The sequence below is a fragment of the Aspergillus vadensis genome, assembly GCF_003184925.1.
Source record: "Aspergillus vadensis CBS 113365 unplaced genomic scaffold BO88scaffold_1, whole genome shotgun sequence".
Classification (NCBI taxonomy): domain Eukaryota; kingdom Fungi; phylum Ascomycota; class Eurotiomycetes; order Eurotiales; family Aspergillaceae; genus Aspergillus; species Aspergillus vadensis.
In genome coordinates this window covers 182,803-207,762 of record NW_020292039.1, presented here as the reverse complement: position 1 = coordinate 207,762, position 24,960 = coordinate 182,803, and the positions used below count along the sequence as shown (strand labels likewise).

Genomic DNA, 24,960 nt, shown 5'->3' with positions numbered 1-24,960 from the left:
GAGAAGAAGAGGCCGGCCGTTATATGATTGTGCTTTTGGGTGGCAAAGTGAGAAGCAAAAGGCAGATCAAGACAATATATGTGGTATGAGTGATGCGGAAACATGGAAAAGACAGAAACGCACGCGAATCCAGGGGGTATTCAACTCTCCACACAAATCAATCGATTAAGCATTCGGGAAGAAATTCGTCATCAATGTATTAGGTATTGTTTCCGGGTGGGAAAGGTCCGGTTTTGATGCGATTTTCATGCAAGAGGACTGGCCAGGAATTGGCACTTGAGGAGTTCGTCGGCGCTAGGTCTCTTCTCGTAATCAACTTGGAAGGTCATGTCCAAGAATGCTACGGCTTCGTCGCTCGCGTGTTCGGGAGCGGGAGGTCTGGCTTTCTCTTTGCCGATGGCATAGATAGCCTGTAGTTGACTGCAGGAGGGGAAGGGATGTGCGCCGGTGAACATCTCGACCACCAGGCAGCCCAGACTCCAAATGTCAGCCTTCTTGGTGTGGATCGTCTGCTGAACCACTTCAGGTGCCATCCAGTACACGCTACCCTGCATGGAGACTCGGTGTGCGTGGCCACCTCCGCCACTTGCCCGAGCACCAAGAAGAGTAGAGGCTTCTACCCGTTTAGAGATACCGAAATCGGAAATCTTGATGCCGCCCTTGTTGTCAACAAGGATGTTGGCACCCTTGATATCACGATGAATGATATCACGACTGTGGAGATAAGAGAGACCAGCAAGGATTTGCCTCACGAAGTTCTTGATCAGAGGCTCTTGGAACGTGTTATACTGCTTAAGCATGGTAGCAATGGACCCTCCTGGCACGTACTCCAAGAAAATGTTCAAGTACTGGTCGTCAGCAGCAGTGCCCAGGTACTGGACAATGTTCGGGTGATGGAACCCTTGCAAAAGTTCAATCTCATGCTTGAGGGCGGTAACCATGCTATTCTTCCGCTTGTCAAATTCGGTGCCCTTGGTTGCGGACGGGATCTCAACTTGTTTCACAGCCATAAGCTCTCCGGTGATGGCATGAAGGGCGAGGAAGACACTTCCGAAGGAACCTTCACCGATGAGGGATCCCTTCATCCAGTTCTTGGGAGCAAAGTTGTTTCCAGCCAAGAAGTCGTTGAGACCATCATCTTCCTCTTCCCCATCTTCTGCTACGAGGATGCTCAAGCGTTCATTGAGTGAGCCTCCGTCCGTTGCAGCAACACTTGCGTTCTCATCCACGAGGCTCTGGCGCGACGTGGTGGGGTCATCCGAGCCACTGTCGAAAGAAACATATGATTTGCGATTGGGCTCGATGGGCGACTCTTCCTGGAGAGGTTGAAGGGAGCTGGAAGCAATCGAATCTCTGTACGTAGCGGACGGAAGGTTGAACTTGGAAACGGAGAGTGGCCGCTGACCGCGAGCAGTCTGTGGCCCAGCATTAAGCCAGGTATCTGCAATACTGGGGATCGGGGGCGCATCTCTCAAGCTAGACGCATAGCTTGTATTACTGACGACACTCAAACGGCTGGCGGCCCGGCTCAGGCGCTGAGACCTGCGAACAGACATGCGCATGGTCTTTTCAATTTCCTCCCGCTGGTGACTGGGGAAATAGGACGTGATCTCGTGGATGATCATCTCGCTTGGAGGACGGGCACCGAAGAAGGACCGCAACTTGCCCACCTGACGCTCCACATTCATGGGCGGTCGCATATCGTGTTCACTAGGTGTCTGGTTGTGTCGCGAAGAAACGGGTGACATGGGCTGTCTGATATTATGCCAGGGCTCCCCAGTCAGCTGCTGGATCTTGAGCTGGTTGCGAACATTTGAACTGCTCAGAGCATTCATATGCGCTAATTGACTTTCATCTACCGCCAGCTGAGAAGCACGACGAAGCTCATCGGGATCGGGTTCCCCAGCGTGGATTTTGCGAAGAATAAGGCGGCCCCGCTCGGACCTGTGAGTACTCTCACACACCTCCATGAGCTCCTGGTCTGTCAGTCTTCTACAGTTGGCAGCATTTGGCTCCAGGCCGTCCAGAACGTAGAAACAGTAATTGCGGTACTGGTGTTCCGGGAGCTGTAGTTTCTTCAGCACGCAGAGAACGACCTCATCGGCAGTCTTGCAGTGTTTGATGTCCAGCATCTTAGTTTGTCCTCCTGTGTAGATCACTCTGATAACGGGCGAGTTCATCGGTAATTGACCCATAGTCAAGCCATCCAAACTAGGATTTTGCCTCAAATGCGATCCAGATCGTTCGCTGGGCGTTCCCGGCTTTCGGCCGGTCATCGAGCTACCGGAGGACGGATGGCTGAAGTAGCTTTGCCCCTGTTCCATACGTCCCATTTCCATCGGGCTATTAGCGACATACTGCTGAGGACGCAGAGGCGATTCAGGCCGTGAGGACGGCCTGTTAGCGGAATAGTTGAGAGCATTAGTCTCGGCTGCTCGAGACGAGCGGCGAGTAGTGGAAGTCTGCCGGAGATTGGAGGGACGTGATGGGTCCGAGGAAGTGTTTGTGTAAGATACGGCTTCCAACGTAGCCAGTTGATTCTGTCCATGGTAAGTTTCGAATTAACTTGTATCAATGGCGCATCCAACATACCAAATTCCTCGACTTGCCGTTGAGGACCGACTTGTTTCTGAGCTGCTTGATGGCAACGAATATCCGCACGCGGTCGCCGATTTTCTTGATACCCATCTCCTGCAGGATTTTCTGATCACATTCGATGAGGTTGTTACCATTAAAGTTGTTCGCTGGAGCCGATCAGCATTTGTTGCCAGAGTAGTTTGAACTGGATAACGGTGGCGCTTGGTACCTTTGAACAGTGCCTCGTATTGGCCGCAGTTTATGCTGTGAAGCCAGGCAATAACCTGCTTCTCATCCCAAGATCTTGTAACGGTCAGTCTTCTGCATGCTTTGTTGGAGGATTTAAAAGAGCCAAGACTTACCGTACAGCATCAAGCCCGTCATACGCGTCAGAAAAGCTTGACTCGGTAGGACTGGTGAACATCATCCCCTTCTGTGAATCTCCAATCGCGGTGGGCTTCTGCGAGGACCCAGTGTAGTAGGAGGTTGTAGGGGTCTGGGTTGCAGACACACCCAACGGGTTGTAGGTTGCTTTAGCAAGCATGGCTGCGAGATATCCAGAGAACGCGGACGAGGCTTTCCTTGGGTATATACGTATTCCCTGCTATAGCCCTGCTTATTTGGCGACAAACTCCGGAATAAATAGCGTAAAGGCTGGGCTATCGCCACCTGGTGTGTATAACCTTGACGACTTCGAAACACCGACTCGGAGGGGAAGCGGGACTCGGCAGAGATGTTGGGACGTTCAATGCATGGTCCAGGACTGCACCTCTAAGATTGTCGCGTAACTGTCAGTCCCTGAAGCGGCGGCCAACTGAGGACAAAGACCGGGGTTGGGGTTTCCGTGGGGGCGCCTGTGGAGGGACAACATGATGACTTACAGTTCAGGCTGAATCGATATCACCGGTGTGTCCAACCGAAAGAGGAGACGGTATGCGGTAGGGTGTCTGTGCTGCTTTCAAAGACTCGATCCTCCTTTGTGCCGCTCTGACCAAGGTCTGGGCTGCACTAGGGGCTGAGGTTGTCGATCTGACGTTATCGCTGGATGGAGGTCAACCCACCGGGGGGGTGGTTGGAGGGGAAGGAGACAGGCGCTTGAGGCTGATGCTGAGGCTGGGGAGGTGGGTGAAATGCTGTGCGCTGTGTGCTGTCTTGGGAGGAATGGAGGAATGGGTAGGGCGACCGGAGGGGAAAGTTGAAGGAGGGGGAGGGATGAGAAGAAGAAGAAGAAAAGCCAGTGTTGGTGGTGGTAGTAGCAGTAGTAGATTAGATTGGAAGGCAAAGTTGACAGGACAAGAACCGCCTCCCTTGGTAGTATCTAGCGCGGTCAGTCCGGAGGCTAACTAATGAATGGATTGAAACCTCTTTGCTTACAGACCGAACTGGATCTGACGGAGCCTGTTAGGCCGATCGGTCGGGGACGATGGGCTCCTCCGGCATGCGTCCTCTTAGTTGGAGTCGCGGGTTCATTCTCAAACACGCCGCCGCGGCTGATTTGTCAAGGAGTCTGATCTGAAACAATGAACCCAAGACGCCCCTCCGACTATCCCTTCCCGTCCAAGAGGTTATTCGATTCCCCTTCTCCCCCCATTCTTTCTTGCTATTCTTAGGCGTGTTGAGCCGTCCTGGTGGGCATGTTCCATGGTTTGTGCCTGGGTGATGCTTGGTTCTTCCCAAGAACCTGGTCCCAGTAGTACTCGGGGAGTTTGTTTATTCTCTTCCCTTTGGATGATGAAACTAGACTACTTGAGTCACGGGCTAACGCGTTGGGAGGTCCCTCTCAAAATGAGACAGCTTTCGTGTTCATCGGTTGAGAAACTGCCGGGTTCTGGTTGGTGTTCACGATCCTTCCTTTGGGCTCCCACCCGACGGCCTTTTCTTTAGTGTCAGGCTTCCCATGTCTCTGACCCGATTGTAGATATCTCAAAAATCAAAAACTATACCTTCTCACACCACTCACCGTCACTACATATTCTGCGAATTACTGTTGCATTGCAGCAGTCATCTTGATATCCCGTGTCTAGGCCTCTCAAACTCTAATTAGCGCATTCAAACCTTACTCTCTACAGGCTAGTCAGTGGCGTTGCACCCTAATCTGTCTCTGACAGGAATACCATACCATCAACGCTGCGGGCCTGCTTACTGATGATGGAATAATACGGGAGGTGGTCTTCTTAAGCGTCTGACTGGAAGAGTAAACCCATACCAAGTAATGACTGACTCTCTTCCGAGGTGGATCGTACCGTCTGATAGCATCTTCTATCCCTGAAGATTCATTCCTCCCTTATCCGAAGTCTAAGGAAGGACCCATTCAGCCTTGACTAGAAAACTTGGAATCGAGCGGGCTAGCCCGATCTCTGCTCGAGGGCAGTCTCTCCTTAGCCAAGCATGATGAAGACTGGTATGAGTAGAGGGGAGAGCTCGCCACTGTACTCCCTGAGAAGAAGCCATAAGCAGGGACGCTCCAGTAAACCCTAATATGGTACCGAACTTAATACGAAGATATCCCAAGGTACCATATATATTATGTTTTCTTTCGGTTAGGAAAATACTGTCAATGATGGAGACTACCAGCCTACTATCGTACGGGCATTATGAGTATTACCACTGGTCAATAGACTTGTTCCAACTCGCAAGTCTAGCTTGAGTCGATAAGCGCTTCAAAGCTATTCATTCAAAAGGCATACCCTATATCTACTAGCATGATCCATTCACGACCCTGAGCTTTATTCCATGCAGGAAGGTGTGTAAATCGATGTAGATAGATCGTGGCCCCGTTTCGGTACCAAGTTCTGGGGGTTTGGTGGGGTGGGACGGTTCAGCATCTGAACCATCCGGCCATCTGTGTCCCGTCCATTTCCAATTTCGGCTGCTGCGACTCAGGACCGCTCCGCTCTATTCACAATCGGATAGCGGTCGACAGATGAGATGAGTTAAAGATAGCTCAAGGGGCTAGGAGGGCCAAATCAGCTTTGGGGCTCATTTCAGTCCGATTACCGAGCAGATACCTTGGCGCTCAGGCAGGAACAGCTTCACCTCAACCATCTACTACTACGGTACTATTAGTTGTCGTCCATGAGGGACTCACGAATTACCTGGTATGCTTTGGCGTCCGCTTAAGCTGAAACATTGACTAAGTTTCGATAAGAATGATTACTAGGGGGTATACTCTGCCCCTTATTCCCCTGGCTAAAGACATAATAAAGCGTATTATTGCCGAATATCGCATGTCTGGTACTACCTCCCTCTTTGTAGTGCTAGTATGCAACGGATGTCATTGATTTGGTCTTTGGCTGAGATAGTGCAAAGAAAAGAAAGTGGGGGAGCATATGGCAGCTGATGAAAACGTTGTGGAATGAGCAAAGATAAGCACCGTGACTGCAGACGGTCGGCCTAATTGAGTTCAGGCTGGACACATTGAATGTTGTACACGATATATATCTCCGAGGAGCGGGTGCTTGTCGGATACAGAAAGTACCCCAGTCATGTAATAGCTTGAGTAAGTAATAATGTAGTTAGGAATGTTGACTTATTCACGTTGTATACAGCTACTTTATCCCCCATTTGATATTTTAAATCAGAGTGTTGTTTTAACCCCAACTGGACTCCCCATGAAAATGCGGGCCTCTGTGAGGAGATGTTCGTGATATCGACGCCCAAAGTAAACATCTCCGCACCGGTGGGGATGGCGGAGTCAACTTTCGTCCAAGGGATGTGCAGGAAGTTCTGCGTAGAGACCTAACCGGCGCACAATGCAGCAATATCGCCCGCACTTCCCTTCTCTGATGTTGAAAACTGAAGACCGACAGGGGGGAATATCGCGGGGAAAGTGACCTAACTTGACAAGGGGAGAGGAGAGAACTGACTGGCCTCCACACGTTAGTAGACAGAATAATTATTGAGTGGTAGGGCTTTCCTTTTGGCGGAAGGCAGCGGGAGGGCACCACGTGACCGTAACTCGCAAAACCCCCTCATGTTGACCCCACAGTTTTTCTTCCCCGCTCGCCTGTAATCCCATCTAAGGACATGGTCCAATTCCAAGGCAATTCGCCATGGAGGACGACAGAGGCACCCCGGGAAAAGTGAGGAAGAAAAGCACTCCCGCTCATCGCAAGTCCTTGTCTTGCGAATATTGCAGTCGGTCGTTTGCGCGCCTGGAACACCTCCAGCGCCATCTCCGCACCCGTTGAGTAACCCTGAAGCCTTTCCCGGCTGCTTGTGGCCTTCCCACACACGCGAGACTGACGTGTGTCATCTAGATACCAAGGAGAAGCCTTTCTCATGTGATATTTGCTCCAAATCTTTTGCGAGGAGGTAAGTTGTTGCCCGCGTTGCATCGCAGCCGCCCCGCGCTAATATGGGGGGAAATTTCATAGTGATCTGCTCGTACGACATGAGCGGCTAGTCCATCCAACTGAGACCGCAGCCAACCGGGAGCATCGTGCTCAGAACAGCCACGATGTCCCTCAGACCCAACCTCCTATAATACAGCCCACTCACCATGAGTCCCGCATGCTAGAGCTTGCCGACGCTGTCCCTATTCACACCCAACCCGTGCCGCCGCCGCCTCCCGAGGTGCAGGTGCAACCTCCCTCGATTGTGGAAACGCCTCATTTCAACCCTTCTTGGGGATATGACTTGAACCTCCTTTCCCACGCTGCAAGCCATGTTGCCCTGGAGGGTGAGCAGGAAAGTCTCGAATCGCTCCGCAAGTCTTCACAGAACGTGGGCACCTCGCAGCCACTTCCCCACGTCCCAGAGAGAGCGATAACCGATAATTATGGCGTCGAACCCTCTATATTGGATCTTGCTGACTTAGGGGATCCTGTTCAAGACTTCACAGTCTTCCTGGAGAGCGTAGGCCTGTCGTCCGACTGGGACTCTGGCGTATTCTCCACGGTTGAAGACCCGATTCTGCCGACTACTCTTCCAATGGACTCAAAGCCAGCCATCCGTGAAATGGGGAGACTTGGTCCCGAGCTCATGAGCGACCCGCGGACTGCAGCTGATGAACAACCGTCGTTTTCTAATTTTGGATCACGATTACCGTCCTTGCAGCCTGAACCTCATGATGTAGATGACCGTCTCGGGTTCGGTGATGAAGGACCTCGCCCCGCCTGGGATATATCAAATGCAGACCGTCAGGTCTTCCTGTCGAAGCTCGATGAATTCGCTTATATTCTTCCCAAAAACTTCATTCCACCTTCAAGGCACGCACTGTCTCGGTTTTTTGCCGGTTATATCAACGGCTTAAACGAGCATCTTCCTTTCATTCATGTCCCCACGCTTTCCGTTGCCAAATGCTCACCCGAGCTCACTCTTGCGCTGGCGGCTGCGGGGTCTCATTATCGATTTGAAAACAATCGAGGCATAGAGCTATTCCACGCAGCCAAGGTCATCCTGCTTCAGCGTCTCCACCGCCGAGATAGTAAGCAAGTGGCGTGTCCGACCTGGAACTTCCTGTCACCGGCATCTGGATTCCACAACTCTCGCGGGTCATCCGCGACCTCAAACCATACCAGTAGCCCGTTCCAGCAGCAGCACCCTACTCTATACCCAGCGGATCCTTCTGGATATGCACCCGAAGATTCGGATGCCCACATGGAAGTGATTCGAACTTTTCTCCTGCTTACAGTGTTTGCTTCATGGGAACGGCACCCAGAGTTGTTACGAGAAATGCTCTCACTTCAAAGCACGCTGGCGAGGCTCGTGAGAGAACATGGTCTCGTCGAGCCACCTCCTAGCCCCGACCCGAACAACTGGGAAGATTGGATACGACGGGAAGGTAACCGGCGGACCAAATTCATTGTTTATTGCTTCTTCAACCTCCACTCTATCATGTACAACATCCCCCCTCTCATTCTTAACGCCGAGCTGAAGCTGAACATGCCCTGTTCGCACGACGTCTGGAAGGCTTCAAATGCAGCTCAATGGCGCCGTGTCCTCCGCACGAGGCATGGCCCAGAAGTCTCCTTCCAGGAGGCTTTTGCCAGACTTTTCTTCAAGTCCAGTACTTCTAGCGCTTCAGCGCCGATATCTCCTCTTGGGAACTATATCCTGATACACGCTATTATCCAGCAAATATTCTTTGCACGTCAGCTCTGCCTCTCTGCCCCAAGTATGCATGGGACAAGCTTACGTCAAGAAGACTTGTCCGCTTTGGACAATTCTCTGAGTGCCTGGAAGGCGTTGTGGAAACGCACACCTGAATCTAGCATTGATCCTCAAAACCCGGCAGGTCCGATAGCATTCACGTCTACTGCCCTTCTCGGGCTTGCTTATATTCGGTTGCATGTTGACTTGGGACCTTGTCGTCGTCTTATCACGCAAGATCCCCTGCAAATCGCGAGAGCTCTGGGTGAATCCCCACCAGTAGCACGAAGCCCTCGTCTGATCATGGCTCTTTTGCATTCAGCCCATGCACTCTCAATTCCAGTCCGCCTAGGTATTGACTTTGTGGCCCGAACCCATTCGTTCTTCTGGAGCATCCAGCACTCGCTGTGTAGCTTGGAGTGTGCTTTTCTCCTTAGCCGTTGGCTGTTGTCAATACCAATGACCCAGGCCGAGCAGAGACTATCAGAGCACGAGCGAAAGCTGCTTCTGTGGATCAAGAGTATGATGGATGAAACCGACATGGCTGTTGATCCCCCTGGGGCACCCGACCTGGACTTTATCGCCAACCCCTATAAAGCGAAGCAGCTGAGCGTTGCCATCGTGCGTGTTTGGGCACGAACCTTCAAAGGGAACACCAGCTGGGCGATTGTGGATCTAGTTGGGTCGAGTCTCGATACTTACGCCGATTTTCTAGAGACGCAGATGTAACTGCCCACCTCGCCTTGTGTTCGACTGGCGCCTCATTATTCTACGCCACGGCAGACTTTCAAGCAACATTCCACTCTTCACAGCGCTGGGGAGCCAGCACTATCTGTGATTCTTTTATGTCTCGGTTTCGTGATTTGATCAATGGCTGAACCGCTTTATTCGCTAATGACACTTTGGTTTTTCTGTATTGCTGGTGTTGTTGTATACCCATGTCTTCACGGATATGACATCTTTATTTCCTTAGTTTCTTCCGTGTACATAAACTGTTTCTGCTTTTTTGTTCTGGGGGGAGAGCGGCTCTTGTGTATCGTCATCACCTCGGTTGGCTCATGATTCTCGCCTTCCACCTGCTGGAAGTCTACATACGACAAGGGAGTGACCACGACCTTCCCTACTTCCGTTAGCTTCCATGGGCTGATCTATCCGGCCACAAGACCGCTCTCCAATCGAATGAACCGGGTATTAATAAAAGCGATGCGTGTTGCAAGAAACGGGTATCAAGAATACATAGCAGTCCACCCCTAGTAGTCGTAGCCCACTACTTTTCACCAAATCAAACCCAATGTCACCCAATTCAGATACTCTCAACCCCACCCATTCAAAAAGGACATCAAGACTTCTGCTTCCCCCGACTCCTCGCCACACTAGCCGGAACAAACCGCAACGCAGACATAGACCTCTCCAGCTCCGCAATACCCTCATCACCCGCAGGAGCAGCAGCAGCCGCACCTTGTCGAGAAGAAATAGACAGAGAAGAGCCTTTCTGAGCACTCGCACCAGAATCACCCTGAGATATGGAAGTCTGACGATACCGTAACCGCCCTTCCTTCGGCGAAGTAGGGCCCATAGCAGCTGATGATAACCGCCGACGATGGTCATGCGGTGTCCTCAGTAGAGAGGTCTGCTTGTCGATGCCGTCGTTTACGATGTAGAAGTTGTATGTCTAGATACATACATTAGTCATGGTTTTCAGTAGACATGGAGTAAAGAGATGGCAGGAAGAAAGTATATTATACCTTCAAAAACTCATGCTTATCAATCAAATGCATTCTACGTTTCTGAGGCGTAGAGCATACGCGTTCGCAGCCTTCGACGAAGCATGCGTACTGCATATTACAACCATTAGCATTAGAACATCGAACATAGAGAAGGAAAGAGGGTAAAAACGTACAGTCTTCTCCCCCCTCTCCCTCCTCGTCGCCACCAACGCATCATGATTCTCCTCAATATGAAGATTCAGAAACCTCTCCGTCGGGAAATTCTTCCCACACTGCGAGCACCGATTCACGTGTGCCTGACGGTAATGCACCTCGTAGTCTTCGTAGGATGTAAACGAGATGGTTTCCCGATGGGGCGGTAGCGAGCAGTGCATGACTTCTTGGTTGGGGGATGTGGCTGTGGGATCTAGCGAGGGGATTTTGGGACGGGTGGGTGAGGAGGAATGTAGTGATGGGGAAGGTGAGGGTGGTGATGGGGATGGGGATGGGGATGTGCTTCGTGAGCGTTTGGACATTATTTCTTTTTTCCTTGGGTTTGTCTTTTTGTATGAAGTGGTGGTAGCAGTGCTGGGTTGCTGGTGGATGATGGTGAGGTGTTTGGGGGACTGTGATAGGTCAGGGTTTGGTTTAGTTTGGATGGGCTGCAGTGCAATGGATGAAGTGTGCAGATTGGGGTAGTAAGTACGTAGTAATGTGGTTGGGTTGTCTGGATGTGTGGGTTAGTTGGAGATTATTCCTGTTTGTTTGAAGGGTGAGGAGATTTTGATTGCTTACAATGTATTAAAGTAGGGTGTAGTAGAAATTTACAAGATAGTGATTGATAGTGTTATGGTTATAGTATAAGAATGGAATATGGAGGAATGCCCAGCGAATATTTGGTGAGCCACTAGGCTGGATTGGTTCTAGATTGGAGGTGGGATACATTTTTAGCGGATGTCATAGCTTCCGCGATTAGTGGAGGAATGGATGATGGAAAGTCCGGAATCGCAAGACTGAGTAAGTACTTTTGTGATGAAAATTGCCCGAGGACTTGTAGATTGTATATGGCTATATTACTTAGACAATACATGGGGGAATAATGATAAGTGTAGGAATTTAATTGGAGTATGCGATATGCAGATACAGTTCTAATAGTATAGGGATCTTCTCTGCAATGAGTATCTGCAGTGTGGATCCTCAGGTTCCCATTCAGCTGAAGAGTAACATAATATCGAAGTATATCTGGGAACTACTAAAATACCGCATAGTGAACAAAGTAGTTGTGTACTATCTATCACAAGTTTATGATTTGCAAATCTGCCAAATGGTATTGGCGGTCTCGTACTGTAAGGAGTGAAACTCGAGAAAACGGTTCGGTGCCTGAACCGGATCACCAGCCACAACCCATCCAGCCAATCACACATGTTAGAATCCGTCACTAGCCACAAAAAAAGACAGCCGGGCAAAGCATCCCGAGCCGTTCAACCAATTTTCGGACGAGCGTCGAAAAGTTCCCGTGATATGGGATTTTCTCTCCAACGAGCGGCGGCCGCGAACCCCTCCGTTGTTCGTCTTCGCGCTTCGGGGTCCATCCTCATCGCTGCATCCACATCCTCCTCCTCCTGCTTCTTCCCTTCACTTCCAGTGGCTGTCACTCCGGGATCCTGACCGCCCTCCACGCCCTCGCTCGTTTTTTGTATATACTAGTCTTACTGACTGATGGCTCGTTCACTGTTCCTGTCGCCCGCAGACTCCCAGCCAGCCATAGCCATCTGACGGGCGAATGTCACCGTTAGACTGACACGGGTGTGATCTTTCTTGGTCCTGAGCATGGCGTCCGCGTTCCAAAATACGTGGCAGTTAGTATTCCCCTTCTCCGATCCCCTCACTGTCACTAGTTCTCTTACAACTATTCTTCTTGTTCCCCTCAAACCGTGTGTGGACCCGTGTCTCTAATGCCAAATCCCACCTCATACAGAACTGCGCTCGAAGTCGAAAAAGAGCTCCTCAAGAGCCTTGCCGAGAAAGAGCCCACGTTTGCTGAAATCTCCCATTACCTTTCGGAGTTAGTTGCTGCCCCCCTCCTGCCGTCTTGCGGTGCTTTGGGTTTGCGCGCAGAATCATCTGACCGTCTCTGTCCTTCCTTCCTCGCCGTCGCAGATTCCGCTCTACTTGTCAGAATGCTATCCTTCAAGACTTCGAGACTGCCCGCTCCGTCGATGTCGAACCTCGCCTGTGGGATGCGCATCTCAAGATCAATACCCGCTTCCGCAAATTGCTCTCTCGCGTGAGTGTCGCATGAGATCCTGCTCGTTCGCTGCCCGCCAATGTCTAATATATGATATATATTATAGTTCCGGGAGGAAAGCGGAAAGAAGAAAAAGCCGGTAGAGAGGCGGAAGCTCGAGAAACATTACCTCGAATTCATCAAATCAAGCCAACGATTTTATCGAGCCTTCATTCAACAATTGTCCTCCCACTTTGGTGGTATCCCGGAGCTAGAAAAGGTCGCGCGGAAATTCAATTCTGAGAGTGAGCATTGTCGTCCCCGTTTATTCCTGGGCTTTCGTTGAGCAAAGCCATGTTTCTTTCTCAGATCTATCCGCGGAGCCTCCGATCCGAACTTCCGAAACCCTCAAGAGGCACATCCTTCATTCATGCCATTCGACCCTCATCCGTCTCGGAGATCTCTCGCGCTACCGCGAGACCGAACTGGTCAGCAAGAACCGCAATTGGGGTCCAGCCATAGGTTACTACGACCTGGCCACATTGATCTACCCCGCGTCCGGTGCCCCTCATAACCAACTGGCGGTTATTGCCCTCGCCGACGGAAACCATCTAAGGGCCACTTATCATCTGTATAGAGCGTTGGCCGCTCAAGAGCCCCATCCTTCGGCCAAGGGTAATCTTGAGATTGAATTCAGAAAGGTCATGAATGCGTGGGTCAAACGAGAGTTGATTCGACCCGAAGACGCTGGCATTCCCGGCAGGTCATTGGCCCCTTGGTTTGTATACCTTCACGCGCAGTGTTACAGAGGGATTGATTTCCCTGAACACGACGAGCTTGAAAGTGAAGTCCTGAATCAACTTGCTGTGGATCTGAAGGAACGCTCTCTGGAAGGTACTTTGCAAAAGTTCTGCCTGATCAACATCGCTGCCGAAGAGTTCTCGCGGACACATACGAGCGGTAGGTTTCTCGACTTTCTCGTTAATAGAAGCGTGCATTGAACCAATTACTAGATGATTCCACATCCAATGCGCGTTCCTTCTTCCAACGGATCAACGTGAAGACATTCTTCACATTGCTCCAGATTCTCCTGGCCGAAGTCGAACGCTTCGCGGTTGAGGACCCCAGCAACAAAGACGCCCAAACCGGACCTGATAAGGTTACTGTCGTTGCACGACGTGTCCTTCCGGCTCTACGAAACTACAGCTCTTGGCTCCTTACAGCCAGCAGCCTATTGGTGTCTTTCCCAGGGGAAAAGGACAGTCCTCTAGCAGTCCAGATTATCGAGTTCTGGAAGATTTATGCCAACACTTTAACCCTTCTTGCGTCAACGTTCGATGTAGTGCATCTGCCTGAGATCGACTATTTGCTGGAAGAGGATGAAGAGACCTTGTGTTTTGCGCCCTTGGCCAAAGAGGCAACTTCCCGGAGGTATCTCAGCTCAACTGGCCAGCAGAAGCCCCGAATGAACGATCCCGGGGTAGAAAGGAATCACCCCAATATGGAGATGCTCTACCGAATCCGCGAGTTTGTTATCGATGGCTTGGATCTCGTTGTGAGCAATGTATGGATACTACGTGCTTATTGTTATCCTCAATCGCCATGCTAACTACTGTCTGCTCTAGAAAATACCCATTGCCCTAGTGGACGATGAAGACAAGAAAACGTTTATTTACCAGGAAGAAGGGCTCCCTTCGCAGTTCTTCGCCAGTCCCTCGGGCCATCACCATACGATCTCATCCGCTAGTATTGAACGGGACGACATTCGAAAGGCAGCCCCTGATCCCAGCCACAACGTTGACACCAGGAGTGTCTTTGGTGGTTCACAGGCCGCCTCCGCATCGATGTCAGCTAGCATGCATCGGATCGTTGAAGGTGTGGAAAGATTAGTAGAATCCGACACCTACGAGAATGCTCCGGCCGTACCAGAGCAGCTGGCTTTTCCACGGAGCAGCAATCAACAGCGACCATCCAGCCAGTTCTTCGATTCGAGTATGGATTCGATCTTCCAAGAGGATCTCCTTCCCAGGCAGACCCCTGCTGCTCCCCCTGGACTCGTACCACCCGTGACTGGCTCTGCACCTCTCGTCCGAGTGTCGTCTTCCCACTCTTACGCCGCCCGGCCTGCCCTTCCTGGTATCCCAAGCATATGGAACACGGCTCTATCGCCGGAGCTCGGTGATGCGCCTTCACCACGGACTCCGCCAGGTCTTGGACAACAGTACCCGGCTTCCATGCTGCCTGGAAACATCGCCAGCCCCAATCATCATCTACCATCTCAGGATATGATCGCTAATGAGCGCATGCTCCGGCAGAGCATGATAAACCAAGCCTTGGGAAACAATCCACCATCTCAGGATATGATCGCTAGCGAGAATGAGCGCGTGCTCCGGCAGAGCATGATGAATCAAGCCTTGAGGCACAGTCCGCTCAACGGCCCTAGTACCATACCCTCCTCCTGGATGCCCTCGCCCAACTCTACGTCGCACCACCGCCTTTCTGGATTCTCATGGGACCAAAGCTTAGTAGACGCTGCTGCAAACACACCTGGTTCCTTCGGAGTGTCCAGCCAGCCCATGTCCAGCGGACTAAGTAATGCATCTTGGGCCAATAATGCATTCATCGCCAGCAGTTTCCCCTCTGGAGCAGGGTTTTCCAGTTCCGGGTTCACCAACACTCGTAAATCTGCCACGCAATACGGTGCCATCGGGCAGACTCCTCCCTGCGGCCACGGAGGCTGATCTCAAAGACTGTACCACTCGATCAAGTTCTGTGGGTGGGTCAGTATGGCTACTCATATTTCAGCACCTCTTTCGCAGTGACATGAGCAGGATTGAGGAAGCATACGTCTGTCTAGCCGTTTGTCCCAAGGACCGAGTGACCGACTCTATCCACCTATTTCCGAACTCTCAATCCTTATGTAGTCGGATCAGGCTGGCAAAGGCGTTGTAGGAATGAAGAGGAGGAATGGTCATTGCTATGCAGACCCTTCGTCACTCATTACCACAGCTCAGGTCCCGACAATGACGTGATCCGAATACCATAGGATTGGATGATGCTCGTCCATCCTTAACCGTCACCGGCGGGTTATCAAAGAATAAAAGGGCTTGTTGATGAGATTTGACTGTGCCTGGGATACGATGATGACGATGATGATAATGATCTCAGGGTCTTAACGCTTGTGCACTGATGAGGGTGAGGAGGATGGGGAGAATGATTAAACTGCATGCAGCTAGCTAGCTATCTATATATGAGGCCACAGCATGGATGAATTGTGCACATGCAAGCGTTACAAGAAGAATTCAACTTCATCTTATCCTTATTTGTCTTATTTCTCACTTCGTCGTCATAGCCACTATTGTGACTTGGCTCCCATTCCATGTGCTCTTGCTATCCTTTTCAGGCCTCAGATCATCATCATCATCATAGGGTAGTCTTTACCAATGCGATATCACTAGTTTCCACTCTTTACCAGGAAGTCTAAGCTAAAATCCAATCATGAGAAATGATTTGACTCTGTTTTTGTAGTATATCTTATATATACAACCAAGATAAATTCTTCATTAAATCGTTGTTGAGAACGTCATCATCTGCAACTCTGCAATATCTATCCATCATCATGAAAATAAAACCCAAAGGGAAAGCGTGATAGCGAAGATCCGCATGCATAGACCGTTGATGAAAACAGCATAGTCTAAGACGTTAAGTCAAGGACATGAGGGGTATAGAAGGTTGAATCTTTAGAAGAGAAGAGGAGGGAAAATAGGAAATTTTTTGTAGATGAGAGAGAAAAAAGGTATCAGCTATGGCCCCATAGATTTTGAGGGTGGGTGTTTGGTGGAGATGCTTAGGAGCGGTTGATGGGGGTGTAGGCCTGCTTGGGGAAGGGGAAACTAGATAACGGACAGGTCGAGTCAGTCACTACCAGACATGTGTTTGATGGATGGATGGGGTTGGTTTAGGGGACTTACGAGGCACCCAGCTCCTGGATGCTGAGAGAAGCAAGCCACTGGCCCATGTCGATGCTGTCCTCGAGGGACTTGCCCTGGACGATACCGGCGCAGAAACCACCGCAGAAGGCGTCACTGTGTGGCGGTTAGATTTTGATTCCAGCGGTTGAATTGTATAAGAGGTTCATTACTTACCCGGCACCGTTGGTGTCGTTGATGCTCTCCTTGGGGATCTCACGGACGGGGATCTCCTTGACCTCGACCTCACCGTTGGGCTTAACGGTGGCAGCGACAGTGGGGAGGGTGCCCTGGGTCACGATGGCGGTACGAGGACGGTTGGTGTTCTTCTTGGGGAGCTGAGCCAGCTTCTTGGCGATCTCGACGACGTCGTCGGTACCCCAGCTGTGGCTCTCGGAGAAAGCACGAGCCTCGGTCTCGTTACAGAAGGTGTAGTCGGTGTAGGGGAGGACGCTGTCCAGCTGGTCCTTGAAGAACTGGGCAATGAAGGGAGCAGAGAGGTTGAGCATGAAGACCTGTAATTGATTCATGGTCAGCAAGCTGTCAACAAATCATATGGGGTTGACCGTACCTTGTTCTTAGCAGCAGCTTCCTCACCGAGGGCCTGGATGGCAGGAACGCAGACGGTAAGGTGGAAACCACCGACGTAGTAGAACTGGGCCTTCTCAACGAGAGACCAGATGTGAGGCTGCTTCAAGTGCTCAATCTTGTACTCGTTGGCGGCAGCAAGGTGGGTGCACATGCTGCGGTTGTGGCCAGTGATGATGACACCGCACTTGCCGGTGGGCTGGGCATCGTCGACACGGTACTCGGTGTGGACACCGGCCTGCTCGCAAGCCTCCTTCAGGATCTCAGCGTACTTGTCACGGCCGACACATCCGATGTAGCAGACGGAGCTGGCGGGAAGAGCGTACTAGTTCGGCATCACGTTAACATTCGTTCATATATCTTGGTGGAAGGGTTCAGGGTAGTCTATGTACCTGGGCACCACGGGCAGTGTTCTGGGCAGCACCACCGGCGATCAGCTTGACATCGTTCTTGGCGAACAGCTCGTCGTAGAGACCCATGTGCTTGTCCTCAGCAAGGATAGCATCGTTGTCCTTCAGGCCATACTTCTGCAGGAGGGCGGCATCACTAGTGACAATGTTAGAATACTTTGGAAAGAGATTATTTATAAATTAGGGTTTCCGGAAGAAGTACATACCCGACAGCCTGGATGTCTATAGAAAGCAATCAAAAATCGTAAGTTAGCCCATTGAACAATGTAAGATCCGGGGATTGTAAGCAGCGAGAGAAAGAGACGGAGGGGAAATCTCACGCACCGAGGAGGGGGTTCTCCAGGCACAGAAGAGGGTAACCTTGAGCAGCAGCCATTGTGGAGGGTGGAGTGGAAGAAAATAGGGGAGAAAAGAGGTAGAGAGTATAGAAAAAGCAAGGGAGGATATAGAGAGGGAGGAAGAAGGGAAGAGAGAAGAGGGAGAGAGAGCAGCGAGAGATATACCAAGTCAAGGAGGGGCAGCCATGCAGAATCCAAAAAGGCGGGCGTAATGGCTGCCTCCCGCTGATTGGCCGCAGGAACCAACAAGTTACTCCGTGCCCGGACTATCCCATCATTCCTCCCCTGCTTGCTTTTTAGTCTATACGCTCAATCTTACTATCTACAAGTCTAAATTCCACCCGGTGTCAAAACCCGCGGGTCCGAAATCCTTTTATTCACACATTCATCTGCCCCTTAAACAGATCTACCACCCATCATGACCGACCCCGCTCTTCAAATCCCTGAAGTCATCCAAACCGCCTCCATCAACCCGGAGCCGTCCGCGGAACACGACGTCAACCCGCCCACCGCAGCCTCCGAGAAGCAGCCCGTCGTGGAAGACGATGTCGCCTCCGAAGCAGGCAGTATCCCCTCCGATGTCGTCGCCCCCCACCGCATGATCAAGCCCGTCTCGCGACGACACCAGCTGCCTCCATTGCCCGATCTGCGCTTCGAACAGAGCTATCTCGCCAGCTTGCGGGGAGCTGATACCTGGGGTCGAGTAGCTTGGATTACTATCAGAGACCAGGTAGGCTACCTGCCTGTCTTGCAGTATTCCACTGGAAGCAGAAGAGACTCCAAACTGACACAAATGCGCTATAGGTCCTCCTCCCTCTTATCCAGGGCACCGTCTGGACTCTCGCTCTCTCCGGCTGGCGATTCTGGAACCGCAACGCGTCCCTCAGTGGCCAGACACTTGGTAGCAAGATCCGGAGATGGTGGTATGAGGTGAACAACTGGAAGTTGCCTCCCCTGCGGTCGACTAAGGATCCTCGCATTGCTGCGAAGGTGGAAGACGTGAGTGCATCCATTGCCATAGCCCATTCCCGTCGCTCTATTTCTCTTTCGTTTTACGTTCCTTGAGATATTCCTATTTCAAAATGATTCCATTTGCGGGAGTATTCGGTTATATATCCCAATGAGACGGACACTGACATTTGCGGAGTTCTTGCAGTTCTACACGGCCCAGTTCTCGAATGCCGGTGCTGACTAGGTTGTCTTTTTGAGTTTATTTATATGGTTGTAAAGGTAGTGACGTGACTGTGGGTGTCTACTAAAGTCTGCATTTCGGGAGTTTAGCGTACGGCGTTTCGCATTGATATTAAGCTTCCCCTGATATAGCCTGGAGCTTTCAATTTTTCTACACACTATCTCTAGTATCTACACCCAAGGGACACGAGACTTCTATTGTTTCATCCCAATCTTGCAATTTAAATACTGTACATAGCGCATAGCAGCCCTAGCAAGAGGTCTGTCCGTCCATCTGGTATTCCATATAGTAGTATGACAGATTATATCTCTGGGTCAAATACTCCTTCATCACTCTAATACCGATCAATTCACGGCCATAGTCATCCTGCTATATAGCAGTCACCGTAGAATTCCATACCACACACGTCGCATCTCTAATAACAGCACAATTTTTTTGCGCAAAGCTTGACCCGACAAATCCCACCCACGAACAGAAAACGCCTTGAAAAATAAAAAAAGTGTGAGCGAGTTATATCTCAAGTCTGACAAGAAATATCGTATTTCGGTGGATAACTCTATCGAGACCAGAAAATCGGCCGCTCTCGGGACATCGGGCCATTGGTACTGTGTTTGTTATAGTATATGTGTCTTGCCTAGTTTCATTCTTTCTAAGCTGTTTGGGTCTTCGTCTCAGTCGCAGTCGGCTGCGATACATCGACTTTGGCAGAAGTGTCAGTTGTGGTGACATCTTGGGCTGCGGGCGCAGCATCAGGTAGCGTCTTTGCGACCACGTCTGGTTGGGAGCTCTGCCCGTTCACTGCGGGCGGTGGTTGTCCTTGCAGTGCATCTTCCGCACCGGTCGCCGTGACCGGTTTAGCCACATCCTCCTTGCTCTCCGGATCTTGCTGTAAGGGTTCCTCTGTTGGGCCATTGGGGCTACTTGGGACCTTGTCCTTATTGTACCTGAGCTGTACCACAAGACTTGGTGGTTCTCCGTTCATCACTGCTTCATCCCCACTCAGCTCCTCTTCGTCGTCGCCCTCGAATTCGTTGTCCTCTTCTTCCTCGCCTTCGTTTCCTTGCCACTCATTTCCGCTGGATTGTCCTCCCTCTGAACCTTCATCCATTTCTTCATCGTCGTACTCTGTATATCCATTTGCTCGAGTCGTCCGACCCCTTGTGGGTCTACCCTCGTCGCCAGCATCGCCGTCCTCGCGTTGTCCACTCAATAACGTCTCGCCATAAAGGCCGCCTGCGCGAGACCGTATTTGCCTACCACTGGCTGTGAATCTGGGGCCGGCTGGTTCTGGGGGTGTGGAAATTCCCGAGGTGTTGCGCGTTGAGCGCCGTGTAGAAGGAAGGCCATCAGAGAAGATGTCCTCGTCATCGGAGTAGGTGTATTTCAGTTTCTTCCCGCGAGTACGGCCTTCATATAAGGAGAAACCAGGCTCCGGCCGAGCGAATGCCGCCTTCCGCGCAATCCGGTAATCTCGACGCTTGCGTTTCTAGCACTAGTAAGCACCGATGAAAAGAGCCACGAATAACAGCGGCAGCTTACCTCCTCTGAACCCTCGAAGCGGGGTATAGAGTTCCTTATCCTCTCACTGAGTTTCTTGGAGTGTATGCTTTTCTCGCCGTCAAGTCTATCCGCAACTGCCTTCAACTCAGGGATATTTCCTGCGATACTCCACCAAGTAACATTCTTGAGGGCTGGGTTACCCTCGCGGTACAGTCTGAAATGTGTATCGTCCAACCCTTCAATAAGCCAGTATCTGCGCTTGAGGCCGTCGCGGCCCCACGGTTGGACGGAGAGTGGTTGGTTCAGGTCGTCTTCGTGGCGTGCCTGTTTGTAGGACTCTTTGATTTTGGCTTGGATGGCATCGGACGAGGCAAGGGACCAGAGGATCAAGGATTTCAGTAACACCAACTAGACAATGTCAGTATACGAGCTCTCAATAGTTTTGGTTCGAGTTAGGCGACGTACGCGTTCTTCTGGCGACATGGTTGCGAATGTGCGACCCCCGTGCAGAGGGTTCTTGCCTTGCCAAGCCTTAGGCCACTGAGAAGCATGGGTTTGGATCGCCTCTTCCAAAGGACGCTGGTAGTGATTCCGACTGCGCATTGATTAAGCGAGTTAGCTTTGATGTATTGTAACCAGCATTGACACATATGTGGTCGAAAAGGAGCTCCCCGTCGTATCTTCCAAGAGTGTAGGGTCTGGGGCGTAGGAGGCAGTCATACTCGACATCCTTCTTCCTGTTCAATACCAATCCAAGAAATGCACATAACAATCTCTCAATATGATCGCCTGGAGGAGATTCCGCGACGCCTCTTTCAACATCTTGTGGTCCAAAGTGTGGTGTAGATCGCGGGAACGCATCGTTAAAACGCGCACGGAACATTACAATGAACTACAGATTGCGACAGGTCAGCAAACATGATCAGGAAACGTGCCAAACGCGTCCAAAGAGCTTTAAAAGAGACTTCATAATCGTAGAATCCTCCCGGAACATACTGCAATATCTGGATTATCCGCCAACACATATTCGTGGGGTGGTGAGGGCTCCCGCTTCGGCGGCGGAGATTCGGACTCCTTCTTGAAGTATTTCGTGATGCCGACGGGCTCATCAATGGCCATGGAGCCCGTTTCTTCATCGGACGGAGGCGCCGACGAAAGCGACGATAGGTCCGAGTCTGAGAGGGACATGTTCGACATGTTTGTGGTGCTGTCCGCAGGTGGTGGTGGTGAGGCAAGACAGAGCGGGCGAATCCGCGGCAGAAGTTCTACTTTACGCTACTGCTACCTACTTGGGTTGGAGCGCGGCTTTTACGCGCCTGGCCTGTCTGGCATCATCGAGAGCAGCCCTTATCCAGGGATGATCAACACCCAGTCACGATAACACGTTCGCTATCGCGGACTGAGCTCCATCAAACGCGCAACAGGTCCGCGGAACAGACTACATTCAGAAGATTTCATCGATGACTGTCATTAAGTGCAAAGTAGCTTTGGATCATGAAATTTGAATCTCTTAATAGATCAATACTACCCGAGCGTCCGCTCCAACAACGGAGGAGTGTAACTAATCGTCAACCAGCGCGACTAAGTTCTTCAGATTTCCGGCATTGGGTCTTGCCCTAATATCATTTCTGAGGGCATTTGGGCGACGTTCCCTTGAGCAGACATACAGTTCTGCAAGAAGTTGTCAACATTCGACTCGCCGGATGTGACATGGACAGTGTGTCGATCCACATTAAGCAGCCTGGTGGCGTGAAGATGCCAGGATAACCTTGTAGCAGTCTCCCCAGGCGCGTAAGACCCCATTTGTCCGGGTACACTTTGTGACCTTTTGAAATTGCGGATCGGTGGGTGACCCTGAGGCGGCCCGGGGACATGTAGAAAGCCCAACGACGGAACGAGATGCGGCAAACATCAAGATCCCGTTTCGCTGACCCGGATGATCAAATTTGACCACTCTGAACCAGTATGATCTGTTTACATGGAGAAAACACTCAAGTGATATAGAGACGCCAGTAAGACAATAGTGCTATTAAGCCAGGTCAGCCCGGGTCAGATATTATAAGGCGGTGGCTTGAATCAATAGCCCACTGCAAGGACATCTCAGGTAGCAGCAGCAGGAGAAATACTGCTTGTCAAGAGATGGAATCCGACATGGATGAACCGCAAGTGACCGGGACAGAGACAGGATAGATGAATGGGAAGCGGCAGTTCAAATAAGAACGAGCAAAATGAAGTGTGGAATTCAGGAAGAAGGGAAAGTATGTATCTAAAAGGAAATTAAATACCGACAACGGCTGCATATCATCAGCAACCTCACTACTTTGCAGTCATAATAATCTTTCTTTACTCTGATGATAGCAGAGTTCACCAAATGCAAGCAAGATATGCTCGTTAACCGCTTAAGTCCAACGTTAACGTTAGTTATACCGTCTTAGTAAGAAGGCGACCCGCGCCACGCAGCCGCGCCCACAAAACCACACTAGTCCTAGCGCGGTTAGATTAGCGACTTCCACCCTAAAGCCCACACAGCCCTTCGCCGACGAATTCTCAACACCAACCCGACAAGCCCAATCTTAGCATTTTGAGGTACGAGAACTCGAACTCTCCCACCACAAGGTCGCCAGGCGGAACTTTCTCAATACTAACGTCCAGGTTCCTATATAGACAGTCGCCATGGGTCGCGTGATCCGCAACCAGAGGAAGGGTCGTGGATCCATTTTCAGTGAGTGCGACCAGCAGAAATCATATTGAAGCGAAATTCGCTGCATCTCCAGATCAATTTTTACTGATACAATTTTTCTCGCTCGACAGCGGCAAACACCCGTCTCAACAAGGCTCCTGCCCAGTTCCGCACCCTCGACTACGCTGAGCGTCATGGATACACTCGTGGTGTCGTGAAGGAGATCATCCACGACCCCGGCCGTGGTGCTCCCCTCGCCAAGGTCCAGTTCCGTCACCCCTACAAGTTCAAGACCATCACCGAGACCTTCATCGCCAACGAGGGCATGTACACCGGTCAATTCGTCTACGCCGGAAAGAACGCCGCCCTGACTGTCGGAAACGTCCTTCCCCTCGCCTCCGTCCCTGAGGGTACCGTTGTTACCAACGTCGAGGAGAAGGCTGGTGACCGTGGTGCTCTTGGTCGTACCTCCGGTAACTACGTTACCGTCATCGGCCACAACCCTGAGGAGGGCAAGACCCGTGTCAAGCTCCCCTCCGGTGCCAAGAAGGTCGTCAAGAACACCGCCCGTGGTATGATCGGTATCGTCGCTGGTGGTGGTCGTACCGACAAGCCTTTGCTCAGTATGTCTCCGAAAATCCGGCTCCATTGGATCTATCTTAGGAGAAAATGCGGTTAAGGAAGAGGACTTTGATGGCTAACAAATTCCCTACAGAGGCTTCTCGCGCCAAGCACAAGTTCGCTGTCAAGCGCAACTCTTGGCCCAAGACCCGTGGTGTTGCCATGAACCCCGTGGATCACGTAAGGCTCCCTTGGATGATTTGGTCGATTTATCTACAGGTTCTGACATGTTTTCTCTACAGCCTCACGGTGGTGGTAACCACCAGCACATTGGTAAGGCCTCGACCATCTCCCGCTACGCTGCCCAGGGTCAAAAAGCCGGTCTTATCGCTGCCCGGAGAACTGGTCTGCTCCGTGGTACCCAGAAGACCAAGGACTAAGCGTGATATTGTGTGGAGTTTTCTTTGTGACGGGTTGAAAATGCTCTTTTGCTATGAGGCATATGTACTTAGGCGACTGCGGATAATCTCCCACGCGTCCTTAGCGAATCTAGGTCGTGGCCACCAAATATTCTCATGATGACCAAAGCAAAAGAAATGGGTTCAAAAAATTCAAATCCGGGTGCATGTTTTTTGAGATATCCTATTTTTAAACGGTAGAAACTAGGAAGATCTGTTTCCCAAGTCTTCACGTCCGTTAAGAAACCGTATTGCGCGATTCGTACCAGAATCGATTTTGGGCCAGCCTTGCCAGTATCAGAATTAGACTCCCATAGTGCAACTCGCTCTTTTGCCTGGGGCTTTAAAGATCAGTCGGTATCTATACGCTACCTGCTCTTCAAATAGGTGTAAGCGAGCGCTCGGCGGCTGACAGATTGATGGGCTTTGACTTCCGAGGGTACTGTAATTTTTCTCTGCCCACTACTTACTATGAAGGGGAACAATACTATCCATCGATGCCTTGGATACCCGCCAACTTCTTCAGAATCAATAGTACAGCCACCGATAATAGTATCCCCAGATACGTATTGTGGATCAATCAGTTGACAGACGCCATAACAATCCTGCTAATTACGAATATGGTTGAGCACAGACAATCTATCCTCTTACCGCAGTGCCTG

General features: G+C 51.0%; 8 protein-coding genes across 8 annotated transcripts; 4 read left to right on the top strand and 4 right to left on the bottom strand.

The window, feature by feature from the left end:
• Positions 1 to 245: 245 nt before the first annotated feature.
• Positions 246 to 3,121, bottom strand: BO88DRAFT_447938 (STE11 family mitogen-activated protein kinase kinase kinase; the record flags this gene model as incomplete). Its single annotated transcript, XM_025710408.1, has 4 exons — positions 246 to 2,540; positions 2,593 to 2,744; positions 2,807 to 2,880; positions 2,940 to 3,121. The coding sequence occupies 4 exons, from the start codon at positions 3,119 to 3,121 to the stop codon at positions 246 to 248; spliced, it is 2,703 nt and encodes a 900-aa protein (XP_025567891.1).
• Positions 3,122 to 6,598: 3,477 nt separating this feature from the next.
• On the top strand, positions 6,599 to 9,878 carry BO88DRAFT_354038 (FTFMHR domain-containing protein). Its single transcript, XM_025703661.1, has 3 exons — positions 6,599 to 6,762; positions 6,837 to 6,891; positions 6,954 to 9,878. Exons 1-3 carry the CDS (start codon positions 6,630 to 6,632, stop codon positions 9,397 to 9,399), a joined length of 2,634 nt encoding a protein of 877 aa, XP_025567890.1. The 5' UTR covers positions 6,599 to 6,629; the 3' UTR covers positions 9,400 to 9,878.
• Positions 9,879 to 9,914: 36 nt separating this feature from the next.
• BO88DRAFT_483206 (uncharacterized protein) lies at positions 9,915 to 11,204 on the bottom strand. The gene is made up of 4 exons (XM_025712205.1): positions 11,172 to 11,204; positions 10,571 to 11,103; positions 10,416 to 10,505; positions 9,915 to 10,342 (listed from the first exon to the last, which is right to left on the bottom strand). The coding sequence occupies exons 2-4, from the start codon at positions 10,910 to 10,912 to the stop codon at positions 10,010 to 10,012; spliced, it is 765 nt and encodes a 254-aa protein (XP_025567889.1). The 5' UTR covers positions 10,913 to 11,103; positions 11,172 to 11,204; the 3' UTR covers positions 9,915 to 10,009.
• A 1,127-nt stretch (positions 11,205 to 12,331) lies between these two features.
• BO88DRAFT_447935 (uncharacterized protein) lies at positions 12,332 to 15,344 on the top strand (the record flags this gene model as incomplete). Its single annotated transcript, XM_025710407.1, has 6 exons — positions 12,332 to 12,441; positions 12,537 to 12,663; positions 12,731 to 12,908; positions 12,973 to 13,563; positions 13,617 to 14,167; positions 14,229 to 15,344. The coding sequence occupies 6 exons, from the start codon at positions 12,332 to 12,334 to the stop codon at positions 15,342 to 15,344; spliced, it is 2,673 nt and encodes an 890-aa protein (XP_025567888.1).
• Positions 15,345 to 16,103: 759 nt separating this feature from the next.
• BO88DRAFT_399785 (adenosine kinase) lies at positions 16,104 to 18,058 on the bottom strand. The gene is made up of 7 exons (XM_025705398.1): positions 17,894 to 18,058; positions 17,776 to 17,791; positions 17,552 to 17,705; positions 17,143 to 17,484; positions 16,749 to 17,086; positions 16,575 to 16,688; positions 16,104 to 16,496 (listed from the first exon to the last, which is right to left on the bottom strand). Exons 1-7 carry the CDS (start codon positions 17,943 to 17,945, stop codon positions 16,451 to 16,453), a joined length of 1,062 nt encoding a protein of 353 aa, XP_025567887.1. The 5' UTR covers positions 17,946 to 18,058; the 3' UTR covers positions 16,104 to 16,450.
• A 148-nt stretch (positions 18,059 to 18,206) lies between these two features.
• BO88DRAFT_430724 (DUF1770 domain-containing protein) lies at positions 18,207 to 19,395 on the top strand. The gene is made up of 3 exons (XM_025709273.1): positions 18,207 to 18,637; positions 18,712 to 18,906; positions 19,055 to 19,395. The coding sequence occupies exons 1-3, from the start codon at positions 18,326 to 18,328 to the stop codon at positions 19,100 to 19,102; spliced, it is 555 nt and encodes a 184-aa protein (XP_025567886.1). The 5' UTR covers positions 18,207 to 18,325; the 3' UTR covers positions 19,103 to 19,395.
• Positions 19,306 to 21,816, bottom strand: BO88DRAFT_399782 (uncharacterized protein). The gene is made up of 5 exons (XM_025705397.1): positions 21,596 to 21,816; positions 21,322 to 21,491; positions 21,065 to 21,194; positions 20,639 to 21,007; positions 19,306 to 20,585 (listed from the first exon to the last, which is right to left on the bottom strand). The coding sequence occupies exons 1-5, from the start codon at positions 21,794 to 21,796 to the stop codon at positions 19,749 to 19,751; spliced, it is 1,707 nt and encodes a 568-aa protein (XP_025567885.1). The 5' UTR covers positions 21,797 to 21,816; the 3' UTR covers positions 19,306 to 19,748.
• Positions 21,817 to 23,272: 1,456 nt separating this feature from the next.
• BO88DRAFT_328842 (60S ribosomal protein uL2) lies at positions 23,273 to 24,280 on the top strand (the record flags this gene model as incomplete). The annotated part of the gene is made up of 4 exons (XM_025702576.1): positions 23,273 to 23,321; positions 23,411 to 23,902; positions 23,995 to 24,080; positions 24,143 to 24,280. The coding sequence occupies 4 exons, from the start codon at positions 23,273 to 23,275 to the stop codon at positions 24,278 to 24,280; spliced, it is 765 nt and encodes a 254-aa protein (XP_025567884.1).
• Positions 24,281 to 24,960: the final 680 nt, after the last annotated feature.

Bases quoted from the DNA above. Each gene is read 5' to 3' on its own strand.
- BO88DRAFT_354038 (XM_025703661.1), top strand. From the start codon at position 6,630: ATGGAGGACGACAGAGGCACCCCGGGAAAAGTGAGGAAGAAAAGCACT. The intron at 6,763-6,836 runs GTTGAGTAACCC...TGTGTCATCTAG, and splicing joins CCAGCGCCATCTCCGCACCC to ATACCAAGGAGAAGCCTTTC. The intron at 6,892-6,953 runs GTAAGTTGTTGC...GAAATTTCATAG, and splicing joins TCCAAATCTTTTGCGAGGAG to TGATCTGCTCGTACGACATG.
- BO88DRAFT_483206 (XM_025712205.1), bottom strand. From the start codon at position 10,912: ATGTCCAAACGCTCACGAAGCACATCCCCATCCCCATCCCCATCACCA. The intron at 10,506-10,570 runs GTACGTTTTTAC...TGTAATATGCAG, and splicing joins GGGAGAGGGGGGAGAAGACT to TACGCATGCTTCGTCGAAGG. The intron at 10,343-10,415 runs GTATAATATACT...GTATGTATCTAG, and splicing joins ATAAGCATGAGTTTTTGAAG to ACATACAACTTCTACATCGT.
- BO88DRAFT_399785 (XM_025705398.1), bottom strand. From the start codon at position 17,945: ATGGCTGCTGCTCAAGGTTACCCTCTTCTGTGCCTGGAGAACCCCCTC. The intron at 16,689-16,748 runs GTAAGTAATGAA...ACCGCCACACAG, and splicing joins AACGACACCAACGGTGCCGG to TGACGCCTTCTGCGGTGGTT. The intron at 16,497-16,574 runs GTAAGTCCCCTA...TCCGTTATCTAG, and splicing joins ATCCAGGAGCTGGGTGCCTC to TTTCCCCTTCCCCAAGCAGG.
- BO88DRAFT_430724 (XM_025709273.1), top strand. From the start codon at position 18,326: ATGACCGACCCCGCTCTTCAAATCCCTGAAGTCATCCAAACCGCCTCC. The intron at 18,638-18,711 runs GTAGGCTACCTG...AATGCGCTATAG, and splicing joins GGATTACTATCAGAGACCAG to GTCCTCCTCCCTCTTATCCA. The intron at 18,907-19,054 runs GTGAGTGCATCC...ACATTTGCGGAG, and splicing joins TTGCTGCGAAGGTGGAAGAC to TTCTTGCAGTTCTACACGGC.
- BO88DRAFT_399782 (XM_025705397.1), bottom strand. From the start codon at position 21,796: ATGTCGAACATGTCCCTCTCAGACTCGGACCTATCGTCGCTTTCGTCG. The intron at 21,492-21,595 runs GTATGTTCCGGG...CGCAATCTGTAG, and splicing joins CGGATAATCCAGATATTGCA to TTCATTGTAATGTTCCGTGC. The intron at 20,586-20,638 runs GTAAGCTGCCGC...TACTAGTGCTAG, and splicing joins GCTTCGAGGGTTCAGAGGAG to AAACGCAAGCGTCGAGATTA.